Source organism: Hylobates moloch, unplaced genomic scaffold (genome assembly GCF_009828535.3).
Source record: "Hylobates moloch isolate HMO894 unplaced genomic scaffold, HMol_V3 SCAFFOLD_2, whole genome shotgun sequence".
Classification (NCBI taxonomy): domain Eukaryota; kingdom Metazoa; phylum Chordata; class Mammalia; order Primates; family Hylobatidae; genus Hylobates; species Hylobates moloch.
This window is the reverse complement of record NW_026652277.1, coordinates 105,291,665-105,311,822: the sequence shown is the minus strand read 5'-3', so window position 1 is coordinate 105,311,822 and position 20,158 is coordinate 105,291,665. Positions and strand designations below refer to the sequence as shown.

The following is a 20,158-nucleotide window of genomic DNA, read 5'->3' as shown; positions in this document are numbered from 1 at the left end:
CCCAAGGCTAGAGGAAATCTTCCAAAATAGTCCATTCTCTAAGGCTGTAATGCAAAGGGCCTGCCTAACTTAGAAACAAGTACAAAATAGAAAGCAACTGTTTATGCCAGGTGCTAAATTACTTTTGCACATATTAACATAATTTTGTTTCTTATCTTTTCTAATTATGTCAAAGTGATAATGCTTATCCCAATGTTAACACTACTTTTTAGACACAAGAAAAATAAAAACTAAACAGGCTAAGGGGCTTGCTGCGGAAGAGGAATAGGAGGAAGCCACAGAAGTTACAGTAGAGCTACAAATAGGATATGAACCCATTATCACTTAACTATTTTGTTCAAGTGTGTTTTCAATATCTGGGTCAATCAACAAGTTGGTTAACATATCTACCTACTGAAGGGAAGGCTAAAACACACGGAATGATAATATGTCCCGTTGTACATCCTACGGAAATCAGGAATTACATAGTCCTAGTTACTCAGGAAACTAAGATGGAAGATCGCTTGAGCTCAGGAGTTTGAGACCAGCCTGGGCAACAGAGTGAGACTCTGTCTCAAGTAGAAATCAGGACTTACCAATATTTTCCACTGAGGACTAGGAAAACTGGGGAAATGAGGTCTAAAGATGCTGTCACTTGTTAGTGGTGTGACCTTGGCCAAGCCACTTAACTTAAATCTTAATTTCTTCATGTGCAAAACTGAGGATAATACACATGAATAAAACCACGTAGGCCAGGCAAGGTGACTCACGCCTATAATATCAGCACTTTGGGAGGCCAAGGTGAGCAGATCACCAGAGGTCAGAAGTTTGAGACCAGCCTGACCAACATGGTGAAACCCCATCTCTACTAAAAATACAAAATTAACCAGGCGTGGTGGCGCATGCCTGTAATCGCAGCTACTCAGGAGGCTGAGGCAGGATAATCACTTGAAATCGGGAGGCAGAGGTTGCAGTGAGCTCATATTATGCCACTGCACTCCAGCCTGGGCAACAGAGCGAAACTCCATCTCAAAAAGAAACAAAAACAAAAAAACCATGTAAATAGTTTAGTAAAGTGTCAAGCATAAAGAAAGTGCTTAATAAATTATCAGGAAACCATAAAATCATCTAATCTGATTGCCTTATTTTACAAATGAGAAAACTGAGACCCTGAGAGATTACGTAACTTGGTTAATGTCCTTTACTTTCTGTCTCAAGGTATTTAGAGTACAGTTTCTATTTCCTGAATCTCTTTTTCTCTTGGCTTCAGTGGTACTCCACCACTTTCTATTGGTTCTCCTTGTTTTTAGTCTCATTTTCTACTGCTCAGTTTTACAGGTCAGTTTGTCTTAAGGTGCTGCCCTTAGCCTTTCCTTACTCCCTCTAGCTGACATTTCATCCTTATAACATGACTTTAACAGCCACCTTTTAAGGATAAGTCCTAAATATCTATTTCCAGTCCAAATCTTTCTCCTGAGCACAAAATCTTTATATCGAACACACCCCTAAATTAACCATATACAAAAAGAAACTCATCCTTTTCTCACAACAACCTTGCTCTTTGCTATGTATTAACATGTACAGTTAATAAATGGTACTAACCTCCAATCTGCCAAGCTAGAGCCTGTGTCATCTTACTCCTCTCTTAAACATCCTTTCAGCTTCAAGTCAAGTAAGAAAAAACAGAACAAAACAGAACATCCTATCACCTACTTAGTCACCAAGTTTTTTGATTCGATCTCATCCTCAAATTTGTTTCCTCCTCTGTAGTTCCACTATCATTACCTTAGTTTATTTAAGTGCTTGTCATGTCCTGTCTAGATTACTGCAATAGCATTCTAACAGATCTCTCTTCCCCTACTGTTGCTTTTGCCTGAAATTTTGACCTGGCTAGCTCCTATTTCTTAGGCATACACTTCTGTTTTCCTGTGGAACCCCAAGGCATGTTTCTTTCATAGCATTGACTACTCAGACTTGTGGGTTTACTGTTTTGCCTCCATCATTAAACAAATAACAATTTGAAGGCAGAGATTTCTTTTTTTTTTTTTTTTCTGAGATGGAGTCACACTGTTGCCCAGGCTGCAGGTGCAGTGGCATGATCTTCGCTCACTCGCCCACTACAACCTCCACCTCCCAGGTTTAGACGATCTCCTGCCTCAGCCCCCTAAGTAGCTGGGATTAGAGGCATGTGCCACCATGCCTGGCTAATTTTTTGTATTTTTAGTAGAGACAGGGTTTCACCATGTTGGCCAGGCTGGCCTCGAACTCCTGATCTCATGATTCGCCTGCCTCCGCCTCCCAAAGTGCTGGGATTATAGGCGTGAGACACCGTGCTCAGCCCAGAGATTTCTTTTTTATCTGTATCTTCAGGGTTCAGCATAGTGCTTGGTTGACAATAGGTTCTTGACAAATATTTATGAGTAAATGAATGAAATGAAATTAAAGAAATAATTTAGAAAGTTTAATCTTGATATCATTTAATTCTACATATTCCTAAGGTAAATAATGCTTTATTCTTTTAAAATACTCTTTAAAAGGTCAAAGTTGGGAGGAAAAGATACATATTAGACAAAGAAACCACTGCTATCTTTTTTTGAAGAAAACATGAGAAATTATAATCTTCAAGGCACTACACAAAATGAAGTATTACCAAATTGAACTTTTTTTTTTTTTTCTTTAATGGAGTCTCACTCTGTCACCCAGGCTGGAGTGCAGTGGCGCTATCTCGGCTCACTGCAGCCTCCGCCTCCTGGGTTCACGCCATTCTCCTGCCTCAGCCTCCTGAGTAGCTGGGACTACAGGTGCCCGCCACCACGCCCAGCTAATTTTTTTGTATTTTTGGTAGAGACAGGGTTTCACCGTGTTAACCACGATGGTCTTGATCTCCTGACCTCGTGATCCACCCGCCTCGGCCTCCCAAAGTGCTGGGATTACAGGCGTGAGCCACTGCACCTGGCTATCAAATTGAACTTTTGCACCAAAGGTTACTAATATACATATAGGTTTCTAAAATCATAATTTTGTTTGTTTTTTATAGAGACAGGTCTCTTGCTCTGTCACCCAGGCTAGAGTGCAGTGGCACAATTACGGCTCACTGCAGCTTTGACTTCCCAGGCTCATGTGATTCTCCCACCTCACCCTCCCGAGGACCTGGGACTCTGTAAATAAGCCACCACGCCTGGCTTATTTTTTTATTTTTAGTAGAGATGAGGCTGCATTATGTTGTTCAGGCTAGTCTCAAACTACTAAGCTCAAGTGATCCTCCCACCTTGACTTCCTAAAATGCTGGGATTATAGTCATGAGCCACCATGCCTGGCATAATATATAGGTTTTAATGAACTAGACAACTGGCATGTGTTCACAATGACTACACTTAATGTAGCTGCCAAGAAAAGGAAATAATACTAACTTTTAAACAACTGGAGAATGGGGATCTTTTTTAGGTTACAGCATGTATCATGAAACTAAATTCCTGAATTAGCTTCGGGCAATTCACGAAACTAGTGAAAATGCATTCCCAATGTATCAGAATACAAATTACAGAGACACACACACACACACACATGCACGGTCCAGAAACTAAAAACGTTTTTCATATCTTTAAAGGATTATTAAAGAAGAAGAAACAGAAACAGAAACAGCAGTGACCACATGTAGCATGCAAAGCTAAAAATGGGCGGGCGTAGTGGCTCATGCCTGTAATCCCAGCACTCTGGGAGCCAAGGTGGGTGGATCACCTGAGGTCAGGAGTTCGAGACCAGCCTGGCCAACATGGTGAAGCCCTGTTTCTATTAAATATACAAAAATCAGCCAGGCGTGGTGGCATGCACCTGTAATCCCAGCTACATGGGAGGCTGAGGTAGAATTGCTTGAACCCGGGAGGCGAAGGTTGCAGTGAGCTGAGATCGTGCCACTGCACTCCAGCCTGGGCAACAAAGTGAGACTATATCTCGAGAAAAAAAAAGCTAAAAATGTTTAATATCTGGCCCTTTACAGAAATTTGCTGACCCCTTATATATAGAATTTCCTTGGCAGAAAAAGTCCATAAGCTTTCATGAGAGTCTCGGAAACAAACCAAAAAAGTCCCCTTGTCCCTACCCCCAAAATGGTTAAGAATTGCTGGAATAGAAGTCTTTTCCCATTATTAATATCCTAATGAATGTATTCTCTACATTTTGCTGCAAGGTAACAAAGGAATTGTAGAACCTAGAATAAAATAACTGGAATTTACTTATTCTAGATTTTGCCATTTAAAATGCCTGTCACACTAGACAGCCTGAAATCATGTGCAAATTATTTAGAATCAGCTTGAGAATTTTCAAACCCATTACTGTGTTCTTACCTGAAGTCCTTTTATAAAGTTTTGAATTGAGAAATCATGATACAAAAAAATGTTGGTCAGAACCTGTAATACTTTTTCATTTATTTTAAAGGGAAACTGAGTTGTAAGAAGTAGCTGAAAGAGATTAAAAGGGAGGGGGACATACTCCTTGTTAGTCTTCATAAATACTCTTCATAAATACTAAGTATTAATAATGAGGCAAAGAATGATACTATGACACGGTTAACTATGAAAGCTGCGATTAATAGCTAGTTTTTTAAGCTCAAATGTCAACAAAAATTTTAAGTTAATTTATACAAGACTAACAAAAAGAAGCTACTTATACTATATCTTCAGAACCAAAGATCTATACCATCTTCCATCAAATTCCTGATTTTAAAAAATACCACCTATTAACTATATGATTCTTTTTATTTTCCTCATCAGAAACCACTGAAGAAGCTGCAGGCTTTGGCAATTCTTATTACCAGATGAGATTTTTTTCATTCCTGCTGATTCAAATTAATGAAGAGTAACATATTATGTATTGTTGAAAGAGAAACAGAAATGTCTATTTCACAGACGTCTATTTCAAAAGTATAGAATAGCTGAATTTGTATTATTTGGCTAATTTTCAATAGTCTATAGTGATGTTTTATACCTGAAAATGAAAAGTCACACAAGGCTTCTTAAACAGAAACATAGTTGTAAAAGGCCAATTGAATTTGGCTATAACCAAGTTTTTTTTTTTTTTTTTTGTAGAGGAAAGGTCTTGCTCTTTTGCCCAGGCTGGAGTGCAGTGGTGGCATCATAGCTCACTGTAGCCTTGAACTTCTGGGCTCAAGTGATCCTCCCACCTCAGCCTACCAAGTAAAAGGGATTATAGGTGCTTGCCACCCTTTCCTGCCTAGCCAAGCAAATTTAAAAATTGTAGCTTGAAAACATTTTCCTTAAAGTGTCTATAAATCACTTTTATGGAAAAAAAGAAAAACACTAAAACCCATGTATAAGTGGCTAGTGGGCAGGTTGTTATTAGTTTACCTTAAATAAGCAGCATAAAGCACATCTTAAAGGAGGTGAGTCCAGAAGCAATTTGGGAAAGGTCAATGATATGGTTTGGCTGTGTCCCCACCCAAATCTCATCTTGAATTCCCAAGTGCTGTGGGAGGGACCTGGTGGGAGGTAACTGAATCATGGGGAAAAGTCTTTCCCATGCTGTTCTCATGATAGTGAATAAGTCTTATGAAATCTGATGGTTTTATAAAGAGGAGTTCCCCTGCACAAGCTCTCTCTCTTTGCCTGCTACCATCCATGTAAAATGTGACTTGCTCCTCCTTGCCTTCCACCATGATTGTGAGGCCTCCCCAGCCATGTGGAACTGTGAGTCCATTAAACCTCTTTCTTTTGTAAATTGCCCAGTTTCGCCTACGTCTTTATCAGCAGTGTGAGAACAGACTACTACAGTAAATTGGTACCAGCAGAATGGGGCACTGCTGAAAAGATACCCAAAAATGTAGAAGTGACTTTGGAACTGGATGACAGGCAGAGGTTGGAATGGTTTAGAGGGCTCAGAAGACAGGAAAATGTGGGAAAGTTTGGAACTACCTACAGACTTATTGAATGTTTTTGACCAAAATGCCGATAATGATATGGACAATGAAACAGGCTGAGGGGGTCTCAGATGGAGATGACAAACTTGTTGGAAACCAGAGCAAAGGTGACTCTTGTTATGTTTTAGCAAAGAGACTGGTGGCATTTTGCCCCTGCCCCAGAGATTTGTGGAACTTTGAACTTGAGGGAGATGATTTTGGGTATCTTGAGGAAAAAATTTCTAAGCAGCAAAGCATTCAAGAGGTGACTTGAGTGCTGTTAAAGGCATTCCATTTTATGAGGGAAGCAGGGCATAAAAGTTTGGAAAATTTGCAGCCTGACAATGAGATAGAAAAGAAAATCCCATTTCTGAGGAGAAATTCAAGTCAGCTGCAGAAATTTCCGTAAGTAACAAAGAGCCAAATGTTAATCCCCAAAACAATGGGGAAAATATCTCCAGGGCATGTCAGAGGTCTTCATGGCAGCCCCTCTCGTCACAAGCCTGGAGACCTAGGCGGAAAAAGTGATTTCATGGGCTAGGCCCAGAGTCCCCGTGCTGTGTGCAGCTTAGGAAGTTGGTGCTGTGTCCTAGCCACTCCAGCTGTGGCTGAAAAGGGCCAACACAAAGTTTGGGCCATGGCCGCAGAGAGTGCAAGCCCTGGCAGCTTCCACATCGTGTTGAGCCTGTGAGTGCACAGAAGAACTGGGGTTTGGGAACCTCCGTCTAGATTTCAGGAGATATATGGAAAAGCCTGGGTGTCCAGGCAGAAGTTTGCTGTAGGGGCGGGGTCCTCATGGAGAACCTCTGCTAGCGCAGTGCGAAAGGGAAATGTAGGGTCGGAGTCCCCACACACAGTCCTTACTGGGGCACTGCCTAGTGGAGCTGTGAGAAGAGGGCTACCATCCTCTATACCCCAGAATGGTAGATCCGCCGACAGCTTGCACCGTGTGCCTGGAAAAGCTGCAAACACTTAACACCAGCCCATGAAGGCAGCCAGGAGGGAGGCTGTAACCTGCAAAGCCACAGGGGTGAAGTTGCCAAAGACCATGGGAACCCACCTCTTGTGTCAGCATGACCTGGATGTGAGAAATGAGTCAAAGGAGATCATCTGGAGCTGTAAGATTTGACTACCTCGCTGGATTTCAGATTTGCATGAGGCCTGTAACTCCTTTGTTTTGGCCAATTTCTCCCATTTGGAATGGCTGTATTTACCCAATGCCTGTACCCCCACTGTATCTAGGAAGTAACTAACTTGCTTCTGATTCTACAGGCTCATAGGCAGAAGGGACTTGCCTTGTCTCGGATGAGACTTTGGACTGTGGACTATTGAGTTAATGCTGAAATGAGTTAAGACTTTGGGGGACTGTTGGGAAGGCATGATTGGTTTTGAAACGTGAGGACATGTGATTTCAGAGGGGCCAAGGGCAGAATGATATGGTTTGGCTGGGTCCCCACCCAAATCTCATCTTGAATTCCCAAGTGCTGTGGGAGGGACCTATTGGGTGGTAATTGAATCATGGGAGCAAGCCTTTCCTGTGCTGTTCTCATGATAGTGAATAAGTCTCATGAGATCTGATGGTTTTATAAAGAGGAGTTCCCCTGTACAAGCTCTCTCACTTTGCCTGCTGCCATCCATGTAGGATGTGACTTGCTCCTCCTTGCCTTCCACCATGATTGTGAGGCCTCCCCAGCCAAGTGGAACTATGAGTCCATTAAACCTCTTTCTTTTGTAAATTGCTCAGTCTCAGGTGTGTCTTTATCAGCAGCATGAGAACAGACTAACATAGTCAATATTAAAGAATCATACTTGCATTTATGTAGAAACATAGTTAATTAACTTTAGTTGCTAAAGTCTAGGAAAATGTTAGTATTTATTTGTTGTCAAGAGCTGCATGACAAATCAGTTAGGAAACAGTCCACTAAAAACTTCAAATCATTTTATACAAAATGTAAGAGTCAGGCTGGGTGTGGTGGCTCATGCCTGTAATCCCAGCACTTTGGGAGGCCAAGGCAGGTAGATCACTTGAGGTCAGGAGTTCCAGACCAGCCTGTGTCTACTAAAAATACAAATTAGCCAGGCGTGGTGGTGCACCTCATGTAGTCCCAGCTACTCGAGATGCTGAGGCAGGAGAATCACTTGAACTTGGGAGGCGGAGGTTGCAGTGAGCCAAGATTTCGTCACTGCACTCCAGCCTGGATGACAGAGCTAGACTCCTTCTCAAAAAAATAAAAATTAGAAAAACCAAAATGTAAGGGTCAAAATATATTGTTACTACAAAGTCTACAAATTCTGTAAAAATTTACATTATAAACCTATAATTTTCTACTGAGTAAAGATATAAAGAGATTAAGCACATAGATATGATCACTCTTTTCATAAAGCTTATATTTTACCTGAAGAGGTAATATACAAAATCACTGTAAAACTATAAAACACTACAAAAATTATTAAGTAAAAATATTAAAGTATGTGAAGGAATATGTTCAATACAGTACTCAGAGAGTTGTAGAGGCTTATCATTAACAGTTATCTTAACAATCTATTATTGGCAGTTTTCTTTTCATCCTATTTCACTGGTAAAACTTATTCTTTTTACCTTATCGAGTACCGTAGTCAGGTGCTCCTTACAAGACAAAGATTGGAACAATTCTATGCACAATAGAGATGATACTGCATGAGGAAGCAATCGGTGGATGATAATAGGAGATGTGGCTATTCCAAAAATGAGTATTAGTGGAAATTCATGGAGATGTTGACTAGTTTTGAAAGAAAGACACAAAAGTGAAATTTATTTAGCAAATATATTTCAATACATCATATTTCAAGATAAAACAAACTTTAATGCTTACTTTATAGACACTGTTAAGGATTATCACTGCAAATACTAAAATTTTCTAAGTCTTTCACTTTCTTCTATTAAACAGAGAAATAATTACTTTCCAGACAGTCTAGCTCTGAAATCAATCTCTTAATAAAACCTCTCATTTTATAAATAAGAACAGAGAAGTCCAGAAAGTTTTTCCGAAGATTGTACAGTCTTTTTTCTTTTCTTTGTTTTTCAGATGTAGTCCTGCTCTGTCACCCAGGCTGGAGTGCAGTGGTGCAGTCTCGGCTCACTGCAACCTCCACCTCCTGGGTTCAAGCGATTCTCCTGCCTCAGCCTCCTGAGTAGCTGGGACTACAGGTGCATGCCACCATGCCTAATTTTTTAATTTTAGTGGAGATGGGCTTTCACCATATTGGTCAGGCTGGTCTCAAACTCCTGACTTCATGTGATCCACTCACTTCGGCCTTCCAAAGTGCTGGGATTACAGGTGTGAGCCACCGTGCCCGGGCCGAAGATTATACAATCTTAAGTGTTAGAAGAGATATTAGATACCATTCCATTTAATCTCTTATTCAAAGTTTGAGCCCTATCTATAATCTTCCTCACTTTTGGTGGCTAAGGTAGTCATTAAGTCTAAGCTCCAAAAAAAAAGTACAGCTTTTCTGTCACTATTTTGTACTGCGTACTTTCCCAGCATGCTAAGCAGTTCAGTGTCAGCATTAAGAAAAGTCCTAGGATCTGGGCTGGGTGCAATGGTTTATGCAAGGCCTAGGATCTGGGCTGGGTGTGATGGTTCATGTCTGTAATCCCAGTACTTTGGGAGACTGAGGCGGGCAGATCTCTTGAGGCCAGGAGTTTGAGACCAGCCTGGGCGACACGGCAAAACCCCATCTCTACAAAAAATACAAAAATTAGCCGGGCATGGTGGCATGTGCCTATAGTCCTAGCTACTTGGGGACCTGAGAAGGGAGGACTGCTTAAGCCCAGGGGGTGGAGGGTGCAGTGAGCCAAGATCATGTCACTGAGCTCTAGCCTGGGTGACAGAGCCAGACCCTGTCTCAAAAAAAAAAAAAAAAAAAGAAAAGAAAAGTCCTAGGATATAGAACTCTTAGAATCAATGAGGGAAAAAAGATCCTATCAAAGTAGAAATTTAAAGTATATTAGTAAATTAGCCAGGTGTGGTGGCTCATGTCTGTAATCCTAGCACTTTGGGAGGTCCCAAAGAGCACTAAGGAAGGCAGATCACCTGAGTTCAGGAGTTTGAGACCAGCCTGGCTAACATGGTGAAACACTGTCTCTACTAAAAATACAAAAATTAGCTAGGCGTGGCAGCGGGCACCTGTAATCCCAGCTACTCGGGAGGCTGAGGCATGAGAACTGCTTGAACCCGGGAGGCAGAGGTGGCAGGGAGTCGAGAAGGCACCACTGCACTCCAGCCTGGGGGATAGAGCAAGATTCTGTCTCCAAAAAAAAAATGAAAATAAAGTATACTAGTAAATTATTGAACACAATATATAGCTTTAGGCAAATGTAGCTATAACTATTAAAACAAGTTGACATATAGAAGAGGCCAAAATAAACTCCATCCTAAAAAATACACCATGGAAAATGCATGTCACTGAATTTTAAAATAAGAGTTCATTACTTCAATTCTGAGTCTCACATGATTGCTTTGAAGATGCAATGCAATTGTGAAAATAGTTTCTCACTAGAAATATTATATAAATGCGAGATAATGTTATTTAGAAGACACTTGTGCTTAGTAAAACTATATGCAACTCAAAGCATTTAAGAATGGATGGGTATCAGAAAATAAGACCTAATAAAAATCTCAACTTGGCCAGGCGTGGTGGCTCACTCCTGTAATCCCAGCACTTTGTGAGGCCGAGGCAGGCAGATCACCTGAGGTCAGGAGTTCGAGACCAGCCTGGCCAACATGGTGAAACTCTGTTTCTACTAAAAATACAAAAATTAGCCAGGTATGGTGGTGGGCATCTGTAATCCCAGCTACTCAGGAGGCTGAGGCAGAAGAATTGCTTGAACCCATGAGGCGGAGGCTGCAGTGAGCCGAGATCGTACCACTGCACTCCAGCCTGGGCAACAGAGCAAAACACTATCTCAAAAAAAAAAAAAGAAAAAAACAAAAACAACAAACTCAACCTGGAGTAGTTTATCTATTTAATGAGTGAGTAAGAGACAGTCAATCTTGGTGAGATAAACCATATTTAATACTATCTTACCATGTCAATTTAAAATTGGCTAAATGTGCCTTTGATTCTCATTCTTGGCTCAAAAAGCAAATGGAAAATCTGATAGGAGGTCTTTGAATATTCAATTATAAAGAATTTGAATACTTTGATTTTTATCCAGTTGGTATTAAAATGAAGATTATACTTTTCAAGTTAAAAGTATTATTTTCTTAAAAAGGGAATTTTTCATAAAAGCCAGGTGATACACCATCTACCTGCTGATAATTATGAAGTCTTGTAGTACTTTTGTGACAAAGCTTTCCATATCCTTCAAGATAACGACAACAGGAGGAGACTGCCATTGGCTAGAAGTAGTCCTTTTTTTGCTTTGCATTTTTGGGTCCGTCTTCTTTTAAGCCATTGCAGAAAGAAAGAGTTAAAGGTAAGCCTTACCACTCAAACAATGTTATAATGCCACATGTTGACATATCTCTCTTTAAATTTCACAATAACACTGTTTTTTTTTTTCTACCACATGATAAATAGAAACTCAGGTTACTAGAATCTTTCTGTGTCTGACATGGGAATGATAACCAAGAAGAAAAAGGTTCAGTAAAAATCTATAACTCATATGAAATATTTATATTTTCTGCTAAGGAAATGACAGAAAAAAACACAGAAGAGGAAATTTTCTACAAAATTGGTTTTTCTGTTGGTAGAAAGTTATATTCTGCTTTGCTTTACAGTGAGAACTAGTATTTTTAATGAAAAAAACATAATGAATAGTAGTACTTGCTACTCTGCCACTGTGAAATTTCAAGCCTGAAATGGATACTAGGTATCATCTGGTCCAATCTCAATTTTTAAAAAGATATCTGACATAAACCAAAAGTAGCATTTGATCTGGAAAGTCTAAAATTGTGGAGCAAATAAGGTATTATGGTAAGTATTAGACATAGTTTAGTCCCTATATAAAGCAAAATGAAACTTCACTTACAATGATTTCAGCAAAAATGTTGATTGGAAAATGTAACCACAGTATTTTTTTTCCCATACTGTCTGGCCACAAAGCACCATAACCTAAGACTATGGTTTTATGATGCAGTTACCTAGTGTTAACCTAGGTTATTATTTTTCACCAGACTGTCATGGTAGAATGGAATTTCTTTTTACTTATCTGTTTGTCGAATATACTTTACTTAAAGAGCACTGATTCCCTAAGAACTCTAAACATAAAACAAATTAGATTTTAGAAAATACATGATTATTCTTCACTGAACTAAGTTGACAGTGGATACTAGCAGCATGGTTCTATTGGACAAAGCAAACATTGAGGAACCTAAGAGATAATATATTAAAGTTATAGTTACTGTCACAGAGATGGAACATGCAACAGAAGCAATTCCTGATGCTCTGTTTTTGTCATTAGAGGACATTCTCCAACAAATAATATGTCCTTGTAAAAACCTAAGCACTTACCAGGAATTAGGCTGCATACTAATAAAAGAACATTTTAAAATTTGAGTAGCATTAGAAAAAATAAATAGCTACTTTTAAATTAACACCTAGTGCTGCAGAAACATATCCTTGTTAGATCAAAACAGTACTGTCTAATATTATTCCAAGCCACATCAATCATATGTCAATTTCCTGGGAGAAAATCGTCAGTTTATATCTACCTGTGTGACAGTCATATACCAACTGGAAAGTGAATCCATTGAATAATGTGTCTTTCTTTGGGCGACCTGAACACTTTCCTCCTCTTTGGATTTTATATCTACACAGCAGTCCATCAACTGTGAGACCAACTTTTGCAAAAAATGTTTTATATCTGCGGAATATAAAAAGTAAGAAAGCTTATCTCTGCCTCTTCTAAAAATAAAACCAAAGCTCTTGAAACTTCTTGCTCAATGTATTACTTTTTTTTGGCAGAATGTGTTTTTTTATACTTACCATCAATATAGCTAATATAACATTTAACATATTAACTATTGATGCTCATTAGTACTTTCATTAATTCAGACTAAGACTAAACCAAAGCTTATGTATATTATCTTTTTTTTTTTTTTTGAGATGGAGTCTCGCTCTGTCGCCCAGGCTGGAGTACAGTGGCAGGATCTCGGCTCAATGCAACCTCTGCCTCCCGGGTTCAAGCAATTCTCCTGCCTCAAGCCTCCCCGGTAGCTGGGATTACAGGAACATGCCATCATGCCCAGCTAATTTTTGTATTTTTTAGTAGAGACAGGGTTTCGCCATGTTGGCCAGGCTGGTCTCGAACTCCTCACCTCATGATCTGCCTGCCTTGGCCTCCCAAAGTGCTGGGATTACAGGCATGAACCACTGCTCTCGGCCACTAATGTATATTATCTATAATAAAAAGGTCACAGAAGCAAATGTGTAGATATGCAAACTATAAATTTTAGGAATATGTATTTAAATTACACAGGAAAATAAACAGTTTTCAAGGTCCCTAAGAAAAATCAAGTGTCATATGAATTATTTTGCTGATCTTTCATATAGCCATTTTTAAAGATGCTTTTAAGGGCTTTTACTTAATGTCAGTTTATGAATATGAAAGCAATATAAGCACACAAATCTCTTTTATCAATCTAAATCCAAACAAATTTTACTACATTAGGGCCAGGCATGGTGACTCAAGATGTAATCCCAGCACTTTGGGAAGCCGAGGCAGGAGGATTGTTTGAGCCCAGGAGTTCAAGACCAGTCTGGGCAACATAGCAAGACCCAATCTCTACAAAAAACAACAACAAAACCCCACAACGTAGCTGATGCAGCTGAGCGTAATGGCATGCACCTGTAGTCCTAGGTACTGGGGAAGCTGAGGTGGGAGAACTGCTTGAGGCCAGGAGTTCAAGCTGCACTGAGCTATGATCATGCTACTGTAGTACAGCCTAGGCAACAGAGTGAGACCCTGTCTCCAAAGAAAAAAAATAAAAGCTTTTTACTATATTAGTGTGAACACTCTTTATGATTTCGTGGGTTCACATGCTCAGGATTAGCTCTGTCAGTGGACTATTTTTCACCATGGTGGCTTTTCAAAGTGGGACAATAAGATGATTTATGGATGAAAAATGAGCCCATGTAGTCTACTCTCTTTTGAGCTGAACAAGAGCTCCTCATTCCCCAATTCTCAGCTTTCTGTCCTAAGTCTTTCTACTTACTAAACGTTTCACTGGGTTAAAGAACGCATCTCGCAAAATGCCTGGACTGCTACCGGCAGTTAAGCTGATAGGGCAGAAATGGGTCAAGAATAAAGACAGCAAAAAGAGGCAGAGTTCTGTAATAGTCACAATTACTCTGAGAGGCCCCAAACCTTACCCTGCCCAAAACATAGCACTGTGTTCTTTCCACCAAAAAAAGGGATAAAGAAAGCCTGAAAAAGAGAGAAAAGGATGAAAGAAGTCTGTAACATCTCACCAAGGTTATTATGGCATTTATATTTTACCTGGACAATCTTTAGCTTGCAATGAGACTACATATGGTGTGACATTATTCTGAAGGGCCTCTGTTAGACTTTTGAATGTCAAATCATGATCTGTGACATTCACACCTATGAGATAATAATACATCAATATTACATCACCATTTTCATTAATAATAATTTAATGACAAAAGCTATTTAATATATCAAGCAAACAAGTAAAAACATTTAAAAAATGATTAATAACAGAAACCAAGAAAATATGCTATATAAATGAGATATCCATTAACAATAGCTATCAAAAGGCATACACTATATTTGTCAGGAAAGATATTTTGCACAATTCCTCTTTCAAACAAATTATGGGGATGTACACTTGAAAACTTTTTTTTTTTTTTGAGACAGAATCTCGCTCTGTCATCCAGGCTGGAGTGCAGCAGCTCAATCTCGGCTCACTGCATCCTTCACCTCCCAAGTTCAGGTGATTCTCCTGCCTCAGCCTCCTGAGTAGCTGGAATTACAGGCATGTGCCACCACACTGGCTACTTTTTGTAGTTTTGGTAGAGACAGGGTTTCACCATGTTGGCCAGGCTGGTCTCAAACTCCCGACCTCAAGTGATCCACCCGCCTCAGCCTCCCAACGTGCTGGGATTACAGGTGTGAGCCACCGTGCCCAGATGACCCTTGAAAACATCTTAGAAGTAATTTCATTGCTTTGTCAAATTCATAATGAGCTCTTTAAGGAAATTAAAACTGGCCAGGTACAGTAGCTCACGCCCATAATCCCAGCACTTTGGGAGGATCACTTGAAGCCAGGAGTTCAAGACTGGCCTGGCAAACATGGTGAGACCCTGTCTCTATGAAAATTTTAAAAAAGTAAAACTATGGGTTCTTTTGGTATTTATGGAATCCCTGGTTTTCATTTCTGCAAATCACACTTTCAGGGCACCGCATACAGTTATCAAATTTTTGAGTGAAAAATTTCCCACTACTTTGGAAAAAAAATTCTGTTAACTGGTATCTTCCCTAACATAACCATCTGTGATTTCTAGAAAGTCATTTGGTGCTTAGGCAGATAGCAGCAGCAGCAGCCACTTTCAAACTGCTTAAGAGTTACAGTCGCAAAATTTTCATTGCTTGGAAGAAAAAGAAAAATTTCAGAATCATCCATGCCAGCAATAATAAACCATTTTTTTTCCTAGAAAAGCCAAAGAATAAAAATATTAGCAGACTATTTTTTAAATGGATATTGAAAATAGAAAATATCAAAATGATTCCTAGCATGCATTACGGTCTATGATTATAATAATGTATCTCTGAACAAATTTAGAAGTTCAGTAAAACACTGGTTTATCTTGTCTTTCACTGACTGGCTATACGCTATTTATTAATAACATTATATTCGTTATATTTATATTATAAAACAATGAACTTGTCTATCACAAACAAGATAATCAACAATGTGTTTAACTAGAAAAATGTTCTCCTCAGACCATGATTTTGAAACATTCTTTCCATTAGCTTGGTACAAGTGGACCATCACTGGGCCTGTTTTTCATCAAATGGGAGAGTTTTTAGATGTTGCATTGTAAAGCTGGTCCACAGCATAATAAAAATCATTCCCTTGAGTCTTATTAGTGTGGTCCTGGGACTATGGGCATCAGCTGGTACCCTGTTAGAAATGTAAAATTTCAGGCCCCACCCCAGACCCATTAACCAAAATCTACATTTTAATACGATCCCTGGAGGTTATTTGTGGGTACATTGAAGTTGAGAATTAATTCCTTATCTCAGAGCTAACTAGCATAACAAATCTTGAATAAATTGAAAGAGAAATTAAGAGCATGTTTGGAACCCAAATAAATTCAACTTTGTTTTCAAAGGGAACGAAGAAAATTTGCTAGTATTCCAAAGAAATTTTTTGCATTGTGCTGGAATCCAAATGTTTGGTAAAGATGAGATATTAATGATGGATATTTAAGTACTTAAGAAATTTACAACCTGCAATTTGAAAGCAATTTATGTGCAATTCATCCAAACACCTCCTTGTAGGTAATTAATATGAATATAATGAAACAATCTAAGATGGAAAAACTATGCACAGGAAAATAAAATTAAGGTCATAGAGTAATTCCATTGAAGATATGACTTAAAAAAGTATGAAAACCAAATCTACTAACACTGGTAGTTTCTGTATTACCAAATCTCATATACTCTTGTAATGTATCTACAAAGAAAGAGTAAAACAAATATATTTTCCCTTCTGACCAAAAGTTGGGGAGAGCATTAGCTAGATAAATACCTTTTAATTTACAAACATATGATCATCTGTAAAGATAAGGAATTTTTACTGGTTTTTGAAAATATGTAAAATAAACTATAGTTGGTTTAATTGTATAAATAAAAGAGACAAAACAGGCTCTTCAAAACAGGTCCTTCCATTATTCTCAACAATTAAAAAAAATTTAAAAACGAAATACACAGAGAAGCATGCATGAACAAACATACGCATATATACCAAGAACAAGAGCAGCAGTTGGAATTTCTCTGAGTTTTATTTGACCGCCCAAGTCTCTTGAATTCTTCTGGAATCCACAATGAGATTTTTGCAGAAATTCAATTAGACTGTCAAACAAGTTTTTATTTAATTCCTCTTGTAGTCGCTACAAAGAACACACAAAAACTTATTAGAAATAATAATCTGATGTCTTTCCTGGTTGTGGAAAGAAAATTGTCATGGATTCAATGATGTAAAATGATCAAAAGATGAACCTAATTAAAAAATGTTTTTTCCTTAAATCTCTAGTAATTAGTGCTCTGGGATCCCCCATTAAAAATTCCCTCTCAAGCCTGGTCAACATAGTGAGACCTCATCTTTACAGATAAAAGACAAATTAGCTGGGTGTGGTGGTGCACGTCTGTGGTCCCAGTTACTCGGGAAGCTGAGGTGAGAGGGTCACTTGAGTCTGGGAGGTCAAGGCTGCAGTAAGCTATGATCATGCCATTGCACTCCAGCCTGGGTGACAGAGCAAGACCTTGTCTCAAAAAAAAAATTTTATATATATATATATAAATATTATATATATAAATATATATGATTTAATGTCATATATATGACATTAAAGGGTTTGGATTTTGTCCTATGGGGAGCACCACTGAAGGGATGTGAAGTAAAGACATAATTGGATCAGGGTTAAGAAGGGTTAATCTGGCAACAGGGCTGGAGGAGTTGCCTGGAATTGGGCTGCAGTTGCCTTGAAGAGGGTCTTTTCTAATTTGGCCAGTGGTGTCAGGGATGCCAGTTAGGAGGATATTATAACAATCCAGATTAAGAAATGAAGACGGCCTAAACTGGAAACCACAAATTCAAATACCTTGAAGGATCACATGGAATACATGAATGAGCAAAGCCACTAGGTGTAAATCAGTAAGGACTGGTAGGCGGCAGTTATAAACTGGAAAGTATATAACCTTCCGAAAGGCAATTAAACCAAAAACTACAACACTGTGTTAGCCAACAACAACAACAACAAAAAGTTGTCAGCCTAAAATGCTGGCCCTAGAGCTACCAATTTGCTATAGTGAAGAAATGTTTCAGAGCTGGAATATAAAGATGAGAAAGTGAAGGAGTTTAGAAACAGCTTGATTTCACAGTTGTATACCTGAAAGGATAATTTAAGAGTGTCACCATTTGAAAGCTCTTTGCCTTAACAGCTATCATAAACATCTGTTCCACTCACAAGAAATATGAGTTTTTTTTGTTTTTGTTTTTGAGACAAGGTCTCTCTCTGCTGCCCAGGCTGGACTGCAGTGGTACTATCTCAGCTCACTGCAACCTCCACCTCCCAGGCTCAAGTGATCCTCCCAACTTAGCCTCCTGAGTAGCTGGAATTACAAGTGCACACCACCATGCCCGGCTAGTTTTTGTAGCTTTTGTAGAGACAGGGTTTCACCAAGTTGCCCAGGCTGGATTATGGTTTTTTTAAGGATACACAGGCTATGCTTGACCAATACTTCCTATATTTCATCAATACTCTTGTAAACTGGTGGAAAGGAAGATGAGATGCAACAAAAATGAGACTTAGGGTGTTACAGAAAAGTTATTAAAAAAAAGTATTCACCTCATTTTCAGATTTCATCTGCTGCCATATCAACTGGTAAGTTTCGAACCGAAGCTTACTGTCCTCAGGCTCATTTTTCCCTTTGTTAAAATAGTCCTCTAAAAACAGAAAGAAATAAGTCAATTTCTTTTTTCATATAATAGTATAAGTTATAGATCTTTTTTTTTTTTTTTTTGAGACAGAGTCTTGCTCTGTCCCCCAGGCTGGAGTGCAGTGGCGCGATCTTGGCTCACTGCAAGCTCCGCCTCCCGGGTTCACGCCATTCTCCTGCCTCAGCCTCCCGAGTGGCTGGGACTACAGGCGCCCGCCAACACGCCCGGCTAATTTTTTTTGTATTTTTAGTAGAGATGGGGTTTCACCATGTTGGCCAGGCTGGTCTCAAACTCCTGACCTCAAGTGATCTGCCCGCCTTGGCCTCCCAAAGTACTGGGATTACAAGTGTGAGCCACCGCGCCTGGCCTTAATTTTTTTTATATTCATCAAAAACATATATTTGGGGACAGATAACATTTAATATCCTCTGTACTTCATTTTATTTATAATCTTTTATTTTTACCATATTTATTGTATATTTAAGATTAAAAATGTCAATCTTTCTACTGTATTTCTATCATTTGCTTTTGAATTTCTAACAGTTTTTAAGTGGTTTTTTAATTAGAGTTATATGCATTTAATAATGTTTTCATTATTTGCTGTTATTCTACAACCTTGTATACTTTGTTTCATACATTTGCTTTGAACTCTCCTGTATTGAATGACCTACTACTACTATTCTTGTATTTTTCCACTGACATAGTTTAGTCCAGTCTTTCATTTATTCTGTCTGTATATTTTTATATCCTTTTTGAATGTTTTCTCCAAATGGTTAGCTATTTGTGAAAATACCATTTATTGCACTGGCTTTCAAACTTTTCAAACTATGATCCACATTAAGGAATACACTTTACATCATAACCTAACACACAGACAATGAACAAAAACTAAAGTCACAAAAAACAACACTCACCCTTATTATGTAATAGCAAATGTTTTCTTTCCTATTTTGTATATACTCATAGTCCACTAAATTGATTTCATAACTCACACATAAATTATGACATTTGGTTTGAAAAACCCTCATTTTTTGTACAATCCATCCTTCTCCCACTGATTTGACATGCCCTTATAGTCTAAATACTTATATATACTTTGAACTATGTTTGAACTTTTTATTTTGTTCTACTGAATCCAACCCTATTCCCCTACCAGTCCTGAACTGTTTTAATTATTATGGCTTTGTATGTTGTACATTTTATCAAATACATTCAGGTCTTCCTCCTGCTGCCCCCAAACATTGTTATTCTTTTTCAAAAAAATTTAAGCCATTTCTTCAAATTAATTTTATAGTAATCCTGTCACTTCTCAAAACTAGTTGTATTGGTATTTGACTAGATAAAATCAAATCCATAGATTGATCTGGGGAAAAATCACATCTTTAATATGTTAAAAAATCCCCAACCCCAATATCACAGGTCTCTTTTTTTAATCAAATATTTTAGATTCCTTATAGTTTTCTACTTTCCCTCCTATTTCTTGTTGTTTACTGCTACATATTTTATTGTAACAACTGGAGTGTTCATGTTAAATTTCTGCTGCTAATAATCTACCACCAAGTTTTAATGTTAACTGATAGTTTGGAATAGAAAT

The 20,158-nt window shown here is 38.5% G+C and overlaps 1 protein-coding gene across 3 annotated transcripts in view; it reads right to left on the bottom strand.

Annotated features, from left to right (window-relative positions):
- The window catches only part of ORC3 (origin recognition complex subunit 3), an 88,294-nt gene that overhangs the window by 56,177 nt on the left and 11,959 nt on the right, over positions 1–20,158 (bottom strand). For all 3 annotated transcript variants that reach the window (XM_032154890.2, XM_032154896.2, XM_032154905.2), the window contains exons 3-9: positions 18,473–18,570; positions 16,870–17,014; positions 14,376–14,480; positions 12,589–12,740; positions 11,185–11,318; positions 8,490–8,649; positions 4,323–4,436 (exon numbers count right to left, since the gene is read on the bottom strand). In XM_032154890.2, coding sequence (XP_032010781.1) covers positions 4,323–4,436; positions 8,490–8,649; positions 11,185–11,318; positions 12,589–12,740; positions 14,376–14,480; positions 16,870–17,014; positions 18,473–18,570 — 908 coding nt within the window. The remainder of the gene's footprint in view (positions 1–4,322; positions 4,437–8,489; positions 8,650–11,184; positions 11,319–12,588; positions 12,741–14,375; positions 14,481–16,869; positions 17,015–18,472; positions 18,571–20,158) is intronic.